Here is a 17149-nt window from a genome sequence, read left to right as displayed (position 1 = left end):
CGCTGAGAATAAGATCATTTGTGTAAAACTTCCCCTCAAAATAATATAACCAAAACACTGGGTTTAAATGCCAGAGAGCGCAGCGCTGCGAGGGCATACTCACTTAACAACCGTATTCAGTCCTTCAGCCACTTTGGATGCTTTATTCCGCGTTTCTTCATGTCGATGACAAAAAAACCGACACAGAGAAGTGACAAAGCCTTCGAGTGTTCACGCTTTTTTATTCCATGAAATGACAAGAGGAAAAAAAAGAGAGAAAACGGCAGCTTTTTAGGTACAACAAGAGCTGCCGAAATCCACCAGAGTTCGTCTGACGCCTGACGGTAAAATGTGCGAGTAAAGAGAGTGAGTACAGCTCCGAGAGAAGCTCAACCGAGCGATTAAAGGGGAGGTGCTTCATTCCCAGAGGAATATCCTATTCCCTCTCGTTGTCAGCCGACCGTTCCCTCATTGAAATATCTACACATCACACAGGCTGCAACAAGAGAGGCATCCTTCTTTAAATTCAAAATAACTGCAAGGGGGAAAACAAATGAAGAACAGAAACTGGAGGGGGAAATCAGCTCGCACGAACCTGCTCCAAGATGTGCATTATTTATTCACATGACATCACTAGAGACCCCCCACCACCCCCATCCCCCTTGTTTTAGCTTCACAGAAGGTTTTTCAAACTATTTTGCCCTTTTCTCCCTCAAATAACGTCTAACTGCGAAAAGCCTGAGGGGTGAAGAAAACTGTAATGTGTCTCTCTCATAAAAAGCTTTGGTGGGAATCCCATCATGCTTTGGGAAACAGTCAAGTTTAGATAGAACAACCAAAAAAAAAAACACTTCTTATCCCATACACAAGATGACAAAAGCACTGAGACCTGTCCGCTCTGATTGAAAAATAAGTTGTGTGTGTGTGTGTGTGTGTGTGTGTGTGTGTGTGTGTGTGTGTGTGTGTGTGTGTGTGTGTGTGTGTGTGATCCCTTTTGTTTCATTCTTTCCACCCTGGCTGTTTCATCCTGTCACAAATGTCCCATTATCCAAGGTCCAGGCTGGTAAATTGGATTGTGTGCTACAGTGAGGATGGCCATCTAAGTCTGTTAAAAGACTGTAAATGCGTTTTTCTTTACGACACTCATGAGCTCACTTTCTCCCAAGCTGTGGGAGAGTGGATGAGGTCATCGTGCTAGAATCCCACCCCCACTACTATCAGTGTAGCCATCAACACGATCCCATCAAGACCTTCACATCACACTCCTTCACATCACACTCCTCCTGCCTGCTCTGCACCAGGGGTTCAGCTTCAGCTTCAGTCCACACATAGAGGAGGATCTACAACCAAACCCTTTCTGAAAGTAATCTGATGTCACTGGGGGTGTGTGATTGAGAATATTGTATCTTACCGCAGTTCAACAGTGGTGAAGTACTAAATTTTAAGATCAGGTCCATGCAGCCAACATGAAAGCCTGTCAAAGTCATTTTTGTCTCTGGGAAATATAAGGTGTCTGAAGATTGACAGGGAAGAGAAAGCCTGGACTCCTTTACCTGCTTCACTATAGAGAGGCTTTTTCCTAACAGGACAAAACTGTGGAAACAAAGTCTCATGGGAACCATATTCACAGATATGATCGATTGTGGGAACCAGTCATTATTAGGTGGGAACAAGATCAATATGCTGTGCTGAGGGTCTTATCTTGTTGAAATAAGATCTACAGTATTCATTCAGTAGGTTGATAGAGATGTTCTTGGCACTTGTTACAACAGGATAATTTGTTTACACAACATAAATGAAGGTTGTTCCTGCAAGATAACGCTTTCTTCCCACAAGTGAGGACGATTGTCCTTGTGTGATAATAATCTATGATCTTAGGGCCTTTCCTCTATTTCTCTCTGCTCCTTCTCTCTCATTTTTTCTACCTTTGCATTTTTATCTCCTATCATTCATTCTTCAAATGCACCACTAATCTTCCTTCTCTTTCTCCCCGCAGTCACACATTCCCCTCTTTCATCAGAATCAGTTCAACACCTCCTCTAACCCCCTGCAAGCCAGTAACATACTGAACATACATTTATTTTATCTTTCCATCCTGCCCAGGGTGAACTGTACAGAAGAAAAGATTGAAAGGTGGAAAATCAGAGAGAAAGAATGAGTAAGACGTCTCTGCAGCCAGACTCAGCAAGAGGAAGACACATGGAGTGCAAAAGGGAGATGAGAGGAAAACAGAAATGGAAATACGGGGCCTCTCTCACAGAGAGAGATAATCACAAAACAGACAGACAGGTTTAAAGTCATTGTGTTCTTCACACAAAACAAACACAGTTGCTTGGGAGCCAAAGATTTAATTGAATCAAACAAAACAACAAGGCGCTGGAAGGAATATCTCAAAGAATTAATAAGACTGTCTCATTATAAAGGGCTAAATATGGATATGACATTTTCTCTGAACTTCATGCTTTCTGATGTTGCTCTTTCCCAGCTGAACAACGTAATTTATGAATATGAAAAGGTAAACAAAAAAAAAAAAAAGCTGTTCCCTCTGTGGAGCATCAGCGGCTCTAGACATGCATGTACAACCTAAAGCACATCAGCAAATATGTAACAGTGACTCTTACAGTAGGGTTGGATTAGAGGGTTGGGGAGGGTGAATAATTGATTTCTATAGTTTTCTCTCCGTTGCATTTACTGCCCTCTTTTGGCGACTCATGTGTACTGCATCTGTGTCTTTTGGAAATAATAGCAGAAGCAGGTTTTTAGTAGTTTGTAAAATAAATGAACAAATGAAGTTGTCATATATTATTACAAAGAACCAAGATGCATAGATTAATATTTATGGAGGCTTTAATGTGCATTTTCTCAACAACAACAAAAAAAATTGAATTATTCCTTCAGATAATTCAGTGTTGCCATTGGTTGACTTCACTTTCACGTTTCTCTGATTGGCTAAAATCTCCAAAATAAGGAACTTTGGTACAACCCCACTGTTAAACTGAGAGCTAAAGAGACTCCTACAGCAGAGGACAGCGATGACATGCATACTCTACAAGACGAGCTGCTGATATCCTGCGAAGCGTTATTTACCCCCAAGGTCCAAAAAAGCCCCAGGCTGTGCTGCTGCTTCTACACGTGACGGGCACAATGTGTCATTCAACGTCACCAATCAAACGCTGATCCGGCGTTTTGCGCATTGCTGATTGGTTGATTTACGATCAGGGCGGGTGCATTGCTGCTGTCCACCAGGCAGCAGTGACACCAGTATTTTGGTGAGAGGAGCTGATGGGACAGAGGAAGCCCTCACCTGGAGCCCGACCTTCCTCTACAGGTAAGTCTGCAGGTTCCTCTAGTGCAGTTTGTAGCTCTGTGTGAACTGCATTAAGCTTGGGGTTATTCCTAAAATCTTGATACACTTATATTGCCCACTGGGCCATTAAGCTTACTGCCCCTTCTAAGTGACTTTACTTTATTAATTGCAGTGTTCCTGTTGAGACAGAGGATATCAACTTACTATGAAGAGTCTGAAGGCAAAGTTTAAAAAGACTGAGGTACGAATCTGTTTTGAGGCTTGTGAAGCTTTACATTTGAGTGTATTTAAAAGTGGTACACCTGTTTGCTATCCCTTCAAGTGCTTTTATGTTGAGCCTAATGTCATAGTGTTTAGCTGCTCTCATTAAACTAAGTTATTCAGATACTGTGAGTTCCAGGTTTCTTGATGTGTGTTTGGGGGGCACTGGGATTCAGTGTCACAGCAGCAGCAGGAGAGCAGGGCTGCCTCCAGACTGCTGCTATAACAAGAGTTCTCAGGTGGCCTTCAATTATTTACACGTACATGCACACACATAGACACACACACAAAGACTTCTTACTTTCCTGCTGTCATCTTTAGGCTGCTGTAAAGGACTTTGTAAAGTGGTTCAGTATTTATGGGATTCAAATGTTTTGTCTTTTTTTGCAAGGACAGATAGGAGAAATATTTGGCAGAGTCAGTGATCTGCATGGAGCATATTGGTAGTGTGGTGTCCATGTCTTTTCATCGGTACAAGCATAATAGCAACCTTTCAACTTGTAGACGGCCTATCTGAAAAGCCTGCTGGCCTTTCGATGTGGTTTTATTATATAGATCCTGGTGATGCTGTTAGAAATAACAGTCTGTTACTGTCAGATGTCTTAAGGAGAAATTCTACCTTCCTGTTACCTTGGATTACACGCTTAATGATGAGTTGATCACAACAATAATGATAACAATGCTGATCTTGATGAAGCTGATGGGTGGTTTCCCTTAGGTAAATAAAAGGGACTAATTGATAGATATCCTTCATATATACATCCTCCAGGCTGTCCCACATACCTCTCCAAAGCCTTGGTGACTATTTCATATTTCAGCTTGTTTGTGTCTCCTCTGCACAGTGAATAAAAATCCGAACCAGCAGAGCAGAGCACAGCACCGCTAGCTTGTTTCTCTTCTTTTTGCTGAGTCCTCACATCGCTGAGGCCCCCAATCTGTAATTGCAGAGAAACAGATCTATGACACTGCAAAGGGGGTACTGTGCACGACCTGACAAAAACTAGTGGAGAGAAGCTGCTACAGAGAGGAGGCGGCAGAGAAATTACTAGGTTAGAGAAAGGAGGACAGTGAGCAAAAAGAGGAAGTGTCATTGTGTGTGTGTGTGCGTGTGTGAGAGAGAGAGACAGAGAGAGAGAGTGCAGGGGAGAGATTGGCTATATGTTCCTGCTCGCTGGACCAGGACGAGAGGTAGCTGTTTTGGATGCAGACGGGGAGATTTTGTTTTGAGGAGAGAGAATAGAAGTCTTACTCAGCTTCATTAGAGGATTCTGAGGATAATGTACATTTTCTAGCACGTAGAGCTGTGTGTTGTGGTGTCGCTCTGACCTCTATAGGATAGCTATCCGGTAGAAGTAGAAATCTAGATGATTTCTCTACATTATCTGGTTTGAGTCTGTATGTTTGTTATGTAGCCAGGCAGCAGTGTATATACAGGCAGGACATACAGTGGTGGCTTGGTACTCTATAGCTGTATTTGTGTGTGTGTCTGTGTGTGTGTATGTGTGTGTGTGTGTGTGTGTGATGCCCTACAAGCATAATGGATCCCCAGCAGCCTGTTTTTAGCCTGATGAAACGGTTCTGTCCTTGTTTCAGCCTGCTGCCACTGCCTGTAGGTATACTCTCTCTATATCCAGTAATCATAGGAATAAGAAAGGAATTATCAGATTTGTTCTATTGTTTGCAGTGTTTACGTCCTAAAAGTTTTTTTAAAACTCTTACATCCTTTTCAATGATCTTAATAATATTTTTCATATCATCACTGGTTGTTGCCCAGTCATCCATTGTTTTGTATGTTATGTGATATGCAGCGGGGTATCAGTTTTCATTAGGGCATCTCAGGGTGGTGATCTGTCCTTTTGGCTTGGCCCCCTCAGAGTCAAGACTGGAGTAAGAGTGATGAGAGGCTCATGCAGGCTGTGGAGCAGAATGAACCTGACAAAGTCTCTGCCCTCATCGTCAAAAAAGGCCTCTGTCCCACCAAGCTGGATGCTGAGGGCAAGTCGGTGTAAGTTGCTTGCCACATTTTTATCATTCTTAGTTACCTGAAGGAATTCAATTGTTATATGTAGTTGTTTTCATTCCCAAAGTTGAATTAAGTTTATATTCCTTATTTTATTTTAGTTATTGCTACTTGTGATGATGTAAAACACATAATTTCCTGCACAGTATAAGAGTTTTGCCCTGAAATGATTTGTTTATATATAAATATATCCTCTTTTGGTAAATAGTAAAGTTTTATTGCCTGCTTTCTCTTGTCTTGAGTTGAGTTAGCAGGCAAGAATTCCATAGTTTAAATGGAAACTTCCTTTTGAATCATTTGCGTTATATACAATGTTCGAAAAAAATAATGCTAATTATTTAAAATAGCATGCAAGCTTAAAAATAAATGCATATTACTAGAATGTTCATAATGCATGCTAATGTACCATATTGTCCCCACGGCAGGTTCCATCTGTGTGCATCTCGAGGGCGGCTTGAGTGTCTGGAGGTCATAATCTCTCATGGGGCAGACCTCAACATCACTGATGGTGCTGGTATGGTATTCTATTAACAAATCTTCATATCATATCTTATCACATGTCATGGACTATTTACAAATGTCTGTTCTTCTTAACTGATTGACTCCAGGCTTGAGCGCCCTTCACCTTGCAGCCAAAAATGGCCAGTCAGAATGTTTAAAGAGACTCTTACAGGTAAAACACAGCATGATAACATAGTTAGATTAATGAATGTATACTTTAAATTATGCATAAAATAAGTACTTGGCAAGCAAGAAAATCAAAAGTGTACTAATCACAAATTATCCATCTTTTGCTATTACCTTCCTTGACAGGAGAGATTAACAGTAGATTGCACAGACAGCATTGGTAGGACACCACTTCATCATGCAGGTAAAAGTTACAGCACTACAATATGAAATCATTGTGCTTACATAATCAAAAAATCAATGCATTTTATGATGTAAATATGGTAGAATAACCATCATTTTGATCATTTTCTGCAGCGGTCAGTGGTTGTTTATCCTGCACTGAGACCCTGTGGGACTTTAAAGCCAATCTAGATGTCCAGGATGGAGTAGGTTTAATTGTCTGAAATTTGACCTTAAATATTTGTTAATGTGAGATAAGATTATTAGTGACTAGTGATTGTTATTTGCTCCTGCTCATGTTAAACACATTATTCAACAACAACACAGTTGGTCTATGATATTAAGATGATTGTTTGTGTTTTTCTCTCAGGACGGGGCCACCGCACTCATCCTGGCAGCCCAGATGAGCAGAGTGGAGCTGTGTGTCTTTCTTATGGATCGAGGTGCCAATGCAAACATACAGGACAACCAGGGAAGGTACTCAATTGTTAATATTAAACTCTTCCTCTGTGTCCTCTGGCATCGTCTCATTGTTGCCCCTGCTGAAACCTTGACAGATGGAGTGGCATATAGTGTCAGACAGCCCCAGTCTGCCTGCTGAGGCACACTGGGACATGATGCAGCTTCTTTGGCTAAGCTAGAACCAAACCAAAAAAAGCTTTCTAGGATTATTCTCACAGTGGTGGCGTTGTCTGAGAATAGAAGAAGGATTTCATGTAGGACGTTTCCAGTTGCCTGTTTTCATATCTTCAGAATCTTTGACCAAGACCAGACATTAACTTCTATGTGTCTTAGTGTAGGTTAGAAATTAGTAACAGGCTAATGGTCAGTAGGGTTTAAGAGACCAAATAAGTACCACTGTGAAACAATACAATGCATATTAGTTTTGATGACTTGTAGTAGTATCGTTACTTTGCTCAATGTGACTGATTTTTATATTATAATATAATATGATTGTGTCTGGAATTTTAGGTCCGCATTGATGTTGGCCTGTGAGAGTGATAGTGTTGAAACAGTAGAGGCTTTGCTGAGAGGTGGTGTCAACACACAACTGGATGACGCCCTTGGACACAAAGCCGCTGATTACGCCATAAACACAGGCAACCAACGGATCATACAGATGTTGCAGGATGGAGCACCCCCAGGTACAGTATGAAGATTTCCTTTGATAATTCATTCTTTGTATGATTGAATTGTTATGAATCAATCCTAGTTAGTTTCGATCAGTTAGATTTAATCAAGCGCAAGAAATGAAGCAGTTCATGGCAGCATCAGACCCAGTGGTTGGCTCCTGTTTGTGGCTGTGCTGTGCTGCTCTGGATGTTTCACTGCTCCCCCAGGAAGTTACTGTAATAGAAGGAAGTGAATCAGGGGGACAGCTGTGTGTGATTATGAAGTGGAGTTTTAAAAGAAAAGAATACAGGCTTGCTCCACTTTTATCTCTCAACAAAGACTTTGATGATATATGAAATACAGATGTGTGGCTTGTGAGAAAATAGATGGATGAGACAATTTGGTGTGCATAATTGGAGACTGTGGTGGATTTCCTATGACATACATGAATGGCACTAATATAAATGACATGTTAAAAAAGTGAGAGGGAGTGCATGTGTATATGCTTGTGTATGTGCTTCACGTGCACCTCTTGCTGTAGACATTGAAGTTTTGTCTCTTTCCTCTTGCGTACGCAGTCTCTGAGGGCACAGGAGGGGAGGTAATGTCGCATAGTTGTGTGTTACATCACTCCCTCCATCAATGAGATCATGGCCCACTCTAGGTCATGGCCCACTCTGATCATATTGTGCATGTTTTCCAATATGAGGTCATTGTTTTTGTGAGCTGCTTTCTTTTTGTTGGCTTTCATTCCCCTTTGTTGCTGAACCTGTGTCTTATCTTAGTTTCCTCCATTTTCCCGTTTAAGTTGTGCTTGACCTCTGCATGTCTGTGATCCCCCCTCCCCCTCCACCACGCAGCCCCCCCAAGTCCCCTCAGGCGCCTCGTCATTGCAAGGGGGGACTACCCCCCGCAAACGGAAAGCTCCTCCACCTCCACGTTCTCCTCTCCAGGTACTGTGAGAAACATTTCAGTTGATGGAAAGCTTTACATACATTCAAATATGTAATTGGTTTCCAGCCATTTAGTGCTCATTTTAAAATGATCCAATGACCACTACTGCTTTAATGTCTGCATATCATCTCATGTTTCTTATGTCTGCATTGTGAGTGATTTTCCTTTACTAGATTGTTTCATTTCAGTTATTTTAGAAGAGGGAGAAAATTCTTTTTTTCCTTTGGTCCTTTGATAATTATTTTGCAAATATCTCTGTAATAGATCATTGCTTCTCAAAAGATTCATTAGGCAAGGCAAGGCAAAGGCAGCGTGCATTTCATACACAGGAGCAACTCAATGTGCTATACATAAAAACAAAATATCAGGGGATGAATTGGAAACATTAAAACCTACAATTAAAAAGAAAACACTACAGAAAAATAGAAAGAGAGAAGAAAACAAAAAGCTAGACTAAAACAGAGCATAAAATATTAGAGTGCAATAATAATAATAATTTGCTTTAAAATTATTAAAAGAACATACAGTGCAAATGAAGAGTATCACCTCTGTAATGAATCATAGAGATTAAATTCATTCTGTTATTCTATCACCATCATCTAGGGTTTGCCACCCTCTCCACAGCCCCGGAGTTCTGCTCCCCCTGCCCGCACCCCTGAGCCTCAGTCCCAGTCCCAGTCTCCCTCTCCCTCTCCTCAGCCTCCAGATTCACAGCAATCAGCCCAGGTTAGCGGCGTAAGTCTTTGTTCCTTTTTAGACTCTTACTTTGCTCCTTTATATGATACATTTGTTCATCTGGCAGACTCTATTTTATTGCCATTTTTCTTTTGTGGTTGTCTGTGTCAGGCAGAAGATGAGGAGGTTTTTGAGGAGATTCGGCGGCTGCGTCTGGAGAGAGGCCGTCTGCTCCAGAGGATTAAAACATTTGAGCAGCAGCAACAAGCTGCTGTCTCTGCCATGGATGAGGTACTACACTTCTGGCAACACATATACCTCTTCTTATTTCTGCTAAATGTTTCATGTTTTATTCAAACCTATAACTATTCATAAAGTTCTCAGTGCACATTTGTATTAGAGACAACACTGTATGGTGTGTATGGTGTGTGTGTGTGTGTGTGTGTGTGTGTGTGTGTGTGTGTGTGTGTGTGTGTGTGTGTGTGTGTGTGTGTGTGTGTGTGTGTGTGTGTGTGTGTGTGTGTGTGTGTGTGTGTGTGTGTGTGTGTTCGCACTGTAGTTGTCCCAACTAAAGCAATGTCTCGAGCGGTCAGAGGCAGAGAGGGACAGGCTGCTTGAGGAGCTGAAAGGACTCCAGGGTGTTGGGGCCAGTGACTCTGAGGACATGGATGAAATGTTTGACTTCCCAGGTATGTAATCTGTGTGAACATGTTCATCCTAGGCCCTGCAGAGCATGCATGTTATTTAATGCATGTATCACCATTATACCGCAATGGCATTACTTGACTATGATGTCAGGAAATACACAGATTGATTTTTGTTTTGGTTTCTGAACTTTCCCCCCAGAGAAACTGCTCTCCAAGCGCTCCAGAGCTTCCCCTGTTCAGGATGAGGCCACTTCTCAAGGGAATGTTGACTCAGCCAGCCCCTCTCCCTCCCCTGCAGACCCAGGAACTGTGGCAGAGCTGCACAAACAAATAGAGGAACTTACCTCAAAGAACTCTGAACTTGTTCTCAGAGTGCAGGTAAAGTCATGCAAAGTACACACTGACATTAACTTGTAAGAAAAAGACAGAGAAGATAACTTATTCACCCAACATGTTCTGCATGAAAGCACATAAACGTAATCACACACCCTCACTCATGCAAACACGCACACACACACACACACACACACACACACACACACACACTACACGGCCTGTCTAAAGAGGATAAATTGATAGTGACGTGATTATTAAATGGTTCTGAGTAAGACGTAGATGCTATCTAAAGAGTAGCTGAGTGTTCCTGACTCAAGCATTAGCCATGACCACTTAAACTGTATGATGCCACACTCTGTAACACTAATGCACTGAGGCAGTCGTGTATGGCCAGGTATAAATAGAACAAAACAGCATCAGACAGGGGGGGCATTTTGTGGACATTCTTCACTAACTGAGTCATACTGGTTGAAACTAAGCAGAGCTTTTTAGCTTTGAAGTCAGTTTTAAGTATCCTATGATGCTGTAGTCTTTCAATCATCACTAGAAGTATGAAGAGCCGCAATCCAGACCAAGAAAAACAGATTGTCCCTGCTGTGAACAAGATTTAAGAGTCTACAGTCATGCTACTCAGCTGCGAGGCTCTACTTGAGGTGCTTAGAGCTAAATGCTAATTTCAGCATATATCTTCTTTTTCTGCATTCATTTTGAAATGTTTTTTAAATCTGTCCCACAACTACAGGGAAGAGCAATACTAAATATGGGGGAAAATGTAATGATGGTTATACCCTTTCTGTTATGTTAAATGTTTTGTTTATTATTGATACAGTATGTATATTTTGTGCATTTTCGGCCTATGTAGTTCAAATGTTAATGGACAAACTGTGCAAGTCATTGTCATATGTTAACCTCCACAAGCTACCATATCTTTCACTGTGCGGTCTATAGATGCTGGAGATGTTTGAGAAGGATGACACAGACATGCAGAGCTCCAGCCCAGACTTTGTCCCCATAGCTCAGTATGAGACCATTAGGAAAGAGTTGGAAGCCCTTCAAGAGCGCTTCTCTCAGGCCCAGGCTTCAGATGAGGCCTCCAGTCTGGTGGAGGAGGGGTAAGATTGATTCATATCATACAGGCTGATTTACTGCTAGCAAACTGAAGTAGTCATATCAGCTCACATTCACAGGAAAGCTCCTATATTGAATCAGGCCTTTATTGTTAGATTTGCACATCTTTGCAAGTATCAATTACCAAACCTCAGCGTTGTCTAGCTCTAGCCTCTCTCAGGGCCATTTTTAAAAGTGCTGAGTGCTGAAATCTTTTTCTGCAGCATGCTGGAGGCTGAGAAGGCGAAAGGGCTAAATCTATTTGATGGTCTCTTGTTCTCTATTACGAGACATGTTGTGTTTGTCTAACATGTTTATCTACTAAACTATAGAGTAGTAGAATGAAAAGAGCCAAAGTATAAGTGTATCTATGTCATCGCGGGTTGTATGTGTCAATACAATTAGTCAGTTAATCGATTAGTTGATTGGTCAGTTGACAGAAATGATTTGTCCACTATTTCGATACACAATCACCCATTTCAGTTATTTATTAGGAAAATTCAAAACGTTTTCAGTTTTCTCCTTCTCCAATGGAAGTATTTGCTTCTTCTGTCTGTTTTATATAATTGTAACTAGAATATTTTTGGGTTGTTTGATTTTTTTTCCCTTTATTGTCTAAGTGATAATAATTTTTTAAAAATCCACAGATGTATTAATATTAGGAAGAACGAGTTGCATGGCTACGTGATGCTAACCATGTTTCCTGAGGTGCAACTGATTTGATGAATGAGATATTTCTTTGTCAAGATTGATAATCAGTGTCTCGTTCTGCAGTGGTGAAGAGAGGTCTCAGGAAGGAGATGTGGATGCAGAGAGTATGGAAGTGCTGAAGGAGAAGCTGCACGGGTTGGAGGAGCAGTTGGCCAACTCTCAGTCTGAGCTGGAGGAGATGAAAGAGCAGATGCGTCTTGGGGTGCTTTCTGTGGCGTGCGGTGAAGGGGATACTGCCACGACAGGTGCTGGGACAGGAGGCGGGTCTGCAAATGAGGGTCCGAGCCAGGAGACACAGCAACTCAGAACAAGGGTGAGGGAGCTAGAGGAGGAGCTTGCTAAGAGACAGGGCGAGGCAGGTGGTCAGAGCAGCCTGGACAGTGACACAATCAAACAGCTGAAGGAGAAAGAAGAGGAACTCCAAGCTGCCCCGGCCCAGACAGACAGCAAAGGCGAAGAGACAGAAACGGTGAAGTTCCTCCGTGATAAAGTGGCTGAGTTGGAAGCAGCGCTGGCAGAGAGCAGGACAGCAGGGAAAGAGGGAGGAGCAGCAGGAGATGGAGGTCAGATACGTCGCCTTCAGGAGCGTGTGAGGGATCTTGAGGGGGACCTGAGGAAGTGTGTGCCCCGATCAGAGTTGGAGGAGGTGCAGGTGACTCTTGGCCTGCAGTGCGAGCAGCTGGCCAGGGAGAGAGCGGATGTGGCTAGAAGACTTAACGACTCTCTCATAGAGCTAGAGAGGCTCAGGCCTCCTCCACACGGTGAGGAGGAGGAGGAGGAAGAAGAAGAGGAACACTCAGAGAGCTCAGAGCCCTCAGTCACATCAGGTGGGAAGAGTATTTTTTTCTAATTACAGTATTCAAGATACTGGTTTGGTCAGTTCTGTGAATGACTATGCTTCTGTCCAATCAGAGCACTCCAGGCGCACCCTGGCAGCAGTGAGAGAAGAATTGGAGGTAGCGAGGCAGGAAGCAGCCCAGGCTCTGGACTGCCTGTGTGCAGAGCGGGAGGGCCGGGCACAGGAGGCCCTACAGCTGAAAGATGTGGTGCCGCTGTCAAAACACAAGGAAGCGCTGTCTGCAGTGTCAGAACAGCTAGCTCAGACACTGCAGGAGCTGCAGGAAGAGAAGAGCCTCCGGGGCCAGGCTGAGGAGCAGGCTGCTAGAGCAGAGGCCAAACTAATGGCCATGCAGGACGCCATACCCAAAGAGGAGCATGAGAGAATCAAGGTCAGCTGTGAAGTTCACAAATTTTATGATAAGAATGATCAAAATAAATGGTTTAGGCAGAATCATTTTGAAGAGCGGGTATTTGTACAAAGGAGAGGGCCCAATTTGATATAAAGTAACTGTTCCTATCCATTTTAAGACATCTTCATAAGGAAGCTGGTCAAATATACAATGCATTCCTGTGCATTCCATAAGAAATTTGGGGGATTCATTATATTTCTAAGAAAAGATACTAGGAAATATATTGAGGGGAAATACATATTAAGACAGTGGGGAAAATTTCATGAGTGAAATACACATTACATCACAATAATAAATTGACAATGAATGCAAAGAACAAATTCAGTAAAATAACTAAAAACATTCTATCCATTTCACTAAAGACTGCATTTTGCTGACACATTTTCTTTTAATTTGTTATTGGACAGAAAGTTGTAATTAATCAGGTAATACTGCTGTTTCCCACCTTGTAGGCAGAGCTTCAGCGCTCCCTGCAGGCCAGTGAGAGCAGTGCAGCAGCAGCTCAGGAGGCTCTGAGTGAGAAGGAGATGGAGCTGAGAGAGCTAAAGTCCCAAAAGGCTGCAGAACAGGGTCTTATCTCCAAGGAGGACCACGAGGGCCTGCGTCTCTCTATGCAGGCTGAGATCAACGCCATAACGGCCCGCTTCAATGATCTCACCCGCAAACATGAGAAGACCTGCACTGAGGTGTGTGTGCACATGCATTTGTATGTTGTAATATTGTCTGCCTTCTCCAATCTCTTCTAATGCCGTCTAAAGTCACATTAGATGTTATTGTGTTTGCCACAAAGAGGGCTGTGTTCCATGAAGACCTCTTTCCTGTATCTACATTATTCATATCTATGTTACTTTCTCTATTCAGTAGCTCCATCTACCTCATTCATCTCCCTGTATATGTGCTTATTGATGCACTAGAGTAGTGTTGTATGTGCGTTTTAGGCTCCTTAGGATGATCCACTTTCCATTATCTTTCTACATACTGTATGTAGTGGCATTGAGGAAAGCAAAGTTCTTCCACAGATAGATGATCTCATAATGGGCTTCTGTGTACTTCATAAATTGAGCCCTGCTAAACGTAGAGAATATTTTATCACAAAAACCTTTTTGGCACACCTCCAACCATAAAATGTACACACACACACACACACACACACACACACACACACACACACATACACACACACAGATACTTACAAAGTCATACTAATCTCTAAATACGAAACACTGTTGAACATGGCACCGAAAGTAAATGTGCATGCCCTGCTTACTGCATTTATTTGCAATGCAGTGTGGGTGTATGAAGATCAAAGAGAAAACTGTTTCTCAGGGAAACTGGAAATTCCCAAGAGCAAAAACTCTGACAATGGTTGTGGGAATAACGATTCACAAGATGATATATTTAAGATTTTGCTGAGAAAATGTAATAAAAGACAGAAAGAATAAATGGTTAGATGGTATTTTCATCCACTAAATGCATAAAACTTCAGTTAATTTCCATGATGTCATGTAGTACAAGTTGGTGTTTGACAAGTCCATGTTCAAGTAAGTACCCCCAAGAGCTTTGTTTTTTTTTCTACAAGTGTATATTTCTGTCTTTATGAAAATGTCCATATTAATTACCTCAGCAACCATACTGTCCATTTTAAGTAAATATCAAACTTTACACCTCTGTCATTGCTCGTGGCTCAATATACAATTCAATATAAGCTGATGCTTCTGGCTTATATTGTATATTGAGCCACAAGCAATGACAGAGGTGTAAAGTTTGATATTTACTCAGGCTGTGAGAGAAATGTAGACAGCATTGATATAGTGACAAGGTGTCGCTGGTGGTTTTACTGATTTAGGTGTTCCAGGTGCAGAGAGAGGCTCTCTTTAACAAGAGTGAGCGGCAAGTTGCAGAGTCCCAGCTGGCCACAGTGCAGCAGCAGCTAACACAGTTACAGTCTCAATCCAGCCACATCCAGGAGCTCCATAAAGACATCCAGGAATCTCAAGGCCTGGTCAAGGAGAAGGACCGCAAGGTGAGAGATCACAAGGCCAGTTCTGAACACTGCTGCTGAAGCACCTGCGAGGTGACACTGAAGTGTACAAAACCTAAGTATCTGTGTTTGCACAGATAACAGAGCTGTCCAAGGAAGTGTTCCGGCTAAAAGAGGCACTGGGAGCTCTGTCACCTCCTCTCGGCATTACCTCCTCTTCTTCCTCATCCACCCATCACGGTAACCCTGGGCAGCAGATGGCACTGCAGAACAGGATCAGCATACTCACCCAGCAGCTCCAGGTGAGAACATCATTTTAGAGTGAGAAGGAATATGATTTTGAATAATCTTTATCAGTATAGGTTATCAAGGTCATGTATGGTCTTCACATGGCAGTAACATTTTCTTTGACCTTTTTTCAGGATTGGGAGAGAAAGCACAAACAGGTGGTGAATGCATATCGTTCCCATTTACTGGCAGCTGTGCAGGTCAGTTGAAGGCATATTGACAGTCAAAAAAAGGCTAAGGCACAAGCATGCCAGAGTACACATTACTTAACATTTACATAGGCTTCAACCTTTGTTATGTAATATTTATTTAGTATTTCCATACGTGCATGTCTGAATATGTGGGCACTTGAGCAAATATAGTGTATGTCTGTTTGCTGCACTTGAACAATCATCTTTACAGCCCCTCATAGTGAGAGCTGAATAGGTTGGTCCTCCTCTGTGGTGCAAACAGTAAGGAAAAGGCAGGCTCTGTCGACCATCTCTGCTTACAGGGACAAAGTGGATACAAATTCAGATTTAGGGAACAGGGTCTCAATTTACTGTCCTGTTCACTCTCTTCAGTCACATTAAGAAGTCACATTTGTTGTAAAGACAGATTGTTTGGGTGTAGTTAAACTTTGAGAAAATTGTTTGCTACTCTTTGGCATGTAGATATTGTCATTATAAGGTGCATATGTTAAAACATGTACCTAAGCATTGTGCTTGAACCTTTCAAGCCTGCTATTCATTTTGGCAGGGTTGGGCATAGGGTGGGCTGTCCTCTGTCAGTGGTACATCTGGCACTTACTAGTGTGCCGGCCAGGTCAGAGGCATCAGTTTCAATTGTATAGGCTGTCACTGTTCCCACATATTCCTGCACAGTGCAGCTTGGTATTCAGAATGAATTTCCAGTTCTCCAATAGTTTTGCTGCTTGAAAATAATAAATGAAAATTAAATGTATTTTTAATTTATTTAAAGATCTCTAGTGCCAGCCTTGATCGAATGCACATAGGCACATTAGCTCCCCTGGGTCTGTTTTTCACACTTTGAAAGAGGTTTCAGGGTCACAGTCAAGTTGTGGTAGATTTGCACAACTGATTGTATAATCAGCAAATGCAATTAGCCTCCACCTCCTCTTAGTCAGTATGATGAGTAGCTTGGGGACTGCTAGTCATACTCTACATCTTTTTACAGTGGGTGTGTTAGGGTGACCAAGTGGGTTCTTTCATCTTGTATCAGTTACAGGGGTGACAGATGTATGGTGGACTCCTCCTTATCTTGCTCCCTATTGAAAGAGGTAAAGAGGGAGTTTCTATAAAAACATGGGTTCTGCTGAAAGCTTGTTGTTCTGCTCTGATTGGCCAAACCTGTAAATCAGTCAGTCTGCTGTTTTGCTAAGGGCAGTAAATCTGTTACTTATGAGTTCTGGCTGCACTGAACTAGCATTGCTGTCTGCTGCCCAACAGGGTCGAATGGATGAAGAAGTCCAACATTTGCTACTCCAGATCCTGAGAATGACACAGCAGGGAAACTGAGCTTAACAGCATCTGCAAGGCTCTCTTCAGTTCCTCCGCAGATCAGCATAAAGCAGCTCCAGTACAGCAACCTGTGGAACCAGTATCACAGACACCTCTTCTGGGAAGCCAAATACAACTGATCTATGGTCAGATATAGCTGCATGCATACAAT

The 17149-nt window shown here is 42.3% G+C and overlaps 1 protein-coding gene across 1 annotated transcript; it reads left to right on the top strand.

The window, feature by feature from the left end:
* The first annotated feature begins 5084 nt into the window (after window positions 1-5084).
* On the top strand, window positions 5085-16995 carry ankrd24 (ankyrin repeat domain 24). Its single transcript, XM_053322962.1, is given in 22 exon segments — window positions 5085-5156; window positions 5422-5552; window positions 5993-6081; window positions 6176-6240; window positions 6381-6438; window positions 6552-6622; window positions 6787-6893; window positions 7389-7561; window positions 8108-8130; window positions 8390-8482; window positions 9087-9218; window positions 9330-9449; window positions 9718-9858; window positions 10007-10183; window positions 11090-11242; window positions 12042-12786; window positions 12872-13188; window positions 13662-13895; window positions 15056-15232; window positions 15328-15492; window positions 15613-15678; window positions 16927-16995. Coding segments are annotated over 22 exon segments (3378 nt in total).
* Window positions 16996-17149: the final 154 nt, after the last annotated feature.

Source organism: Scomber japonicus, chromosome 7 (genome assembly GCF_027409825.1).
Source record: "Scomber japonicus isolate fScoJap1 chromosome 7, fScoJap1.pri, whole genome shotgun sequence".
NCBI lineage: Eukaryota > Metazoa > Chordata > Actinopteri > Scombriformes > Scombridae > Scomber > Scomber japonicus.
This window is presented reverse-complemented; position numbering and strand designations above follow the sequence as displayed.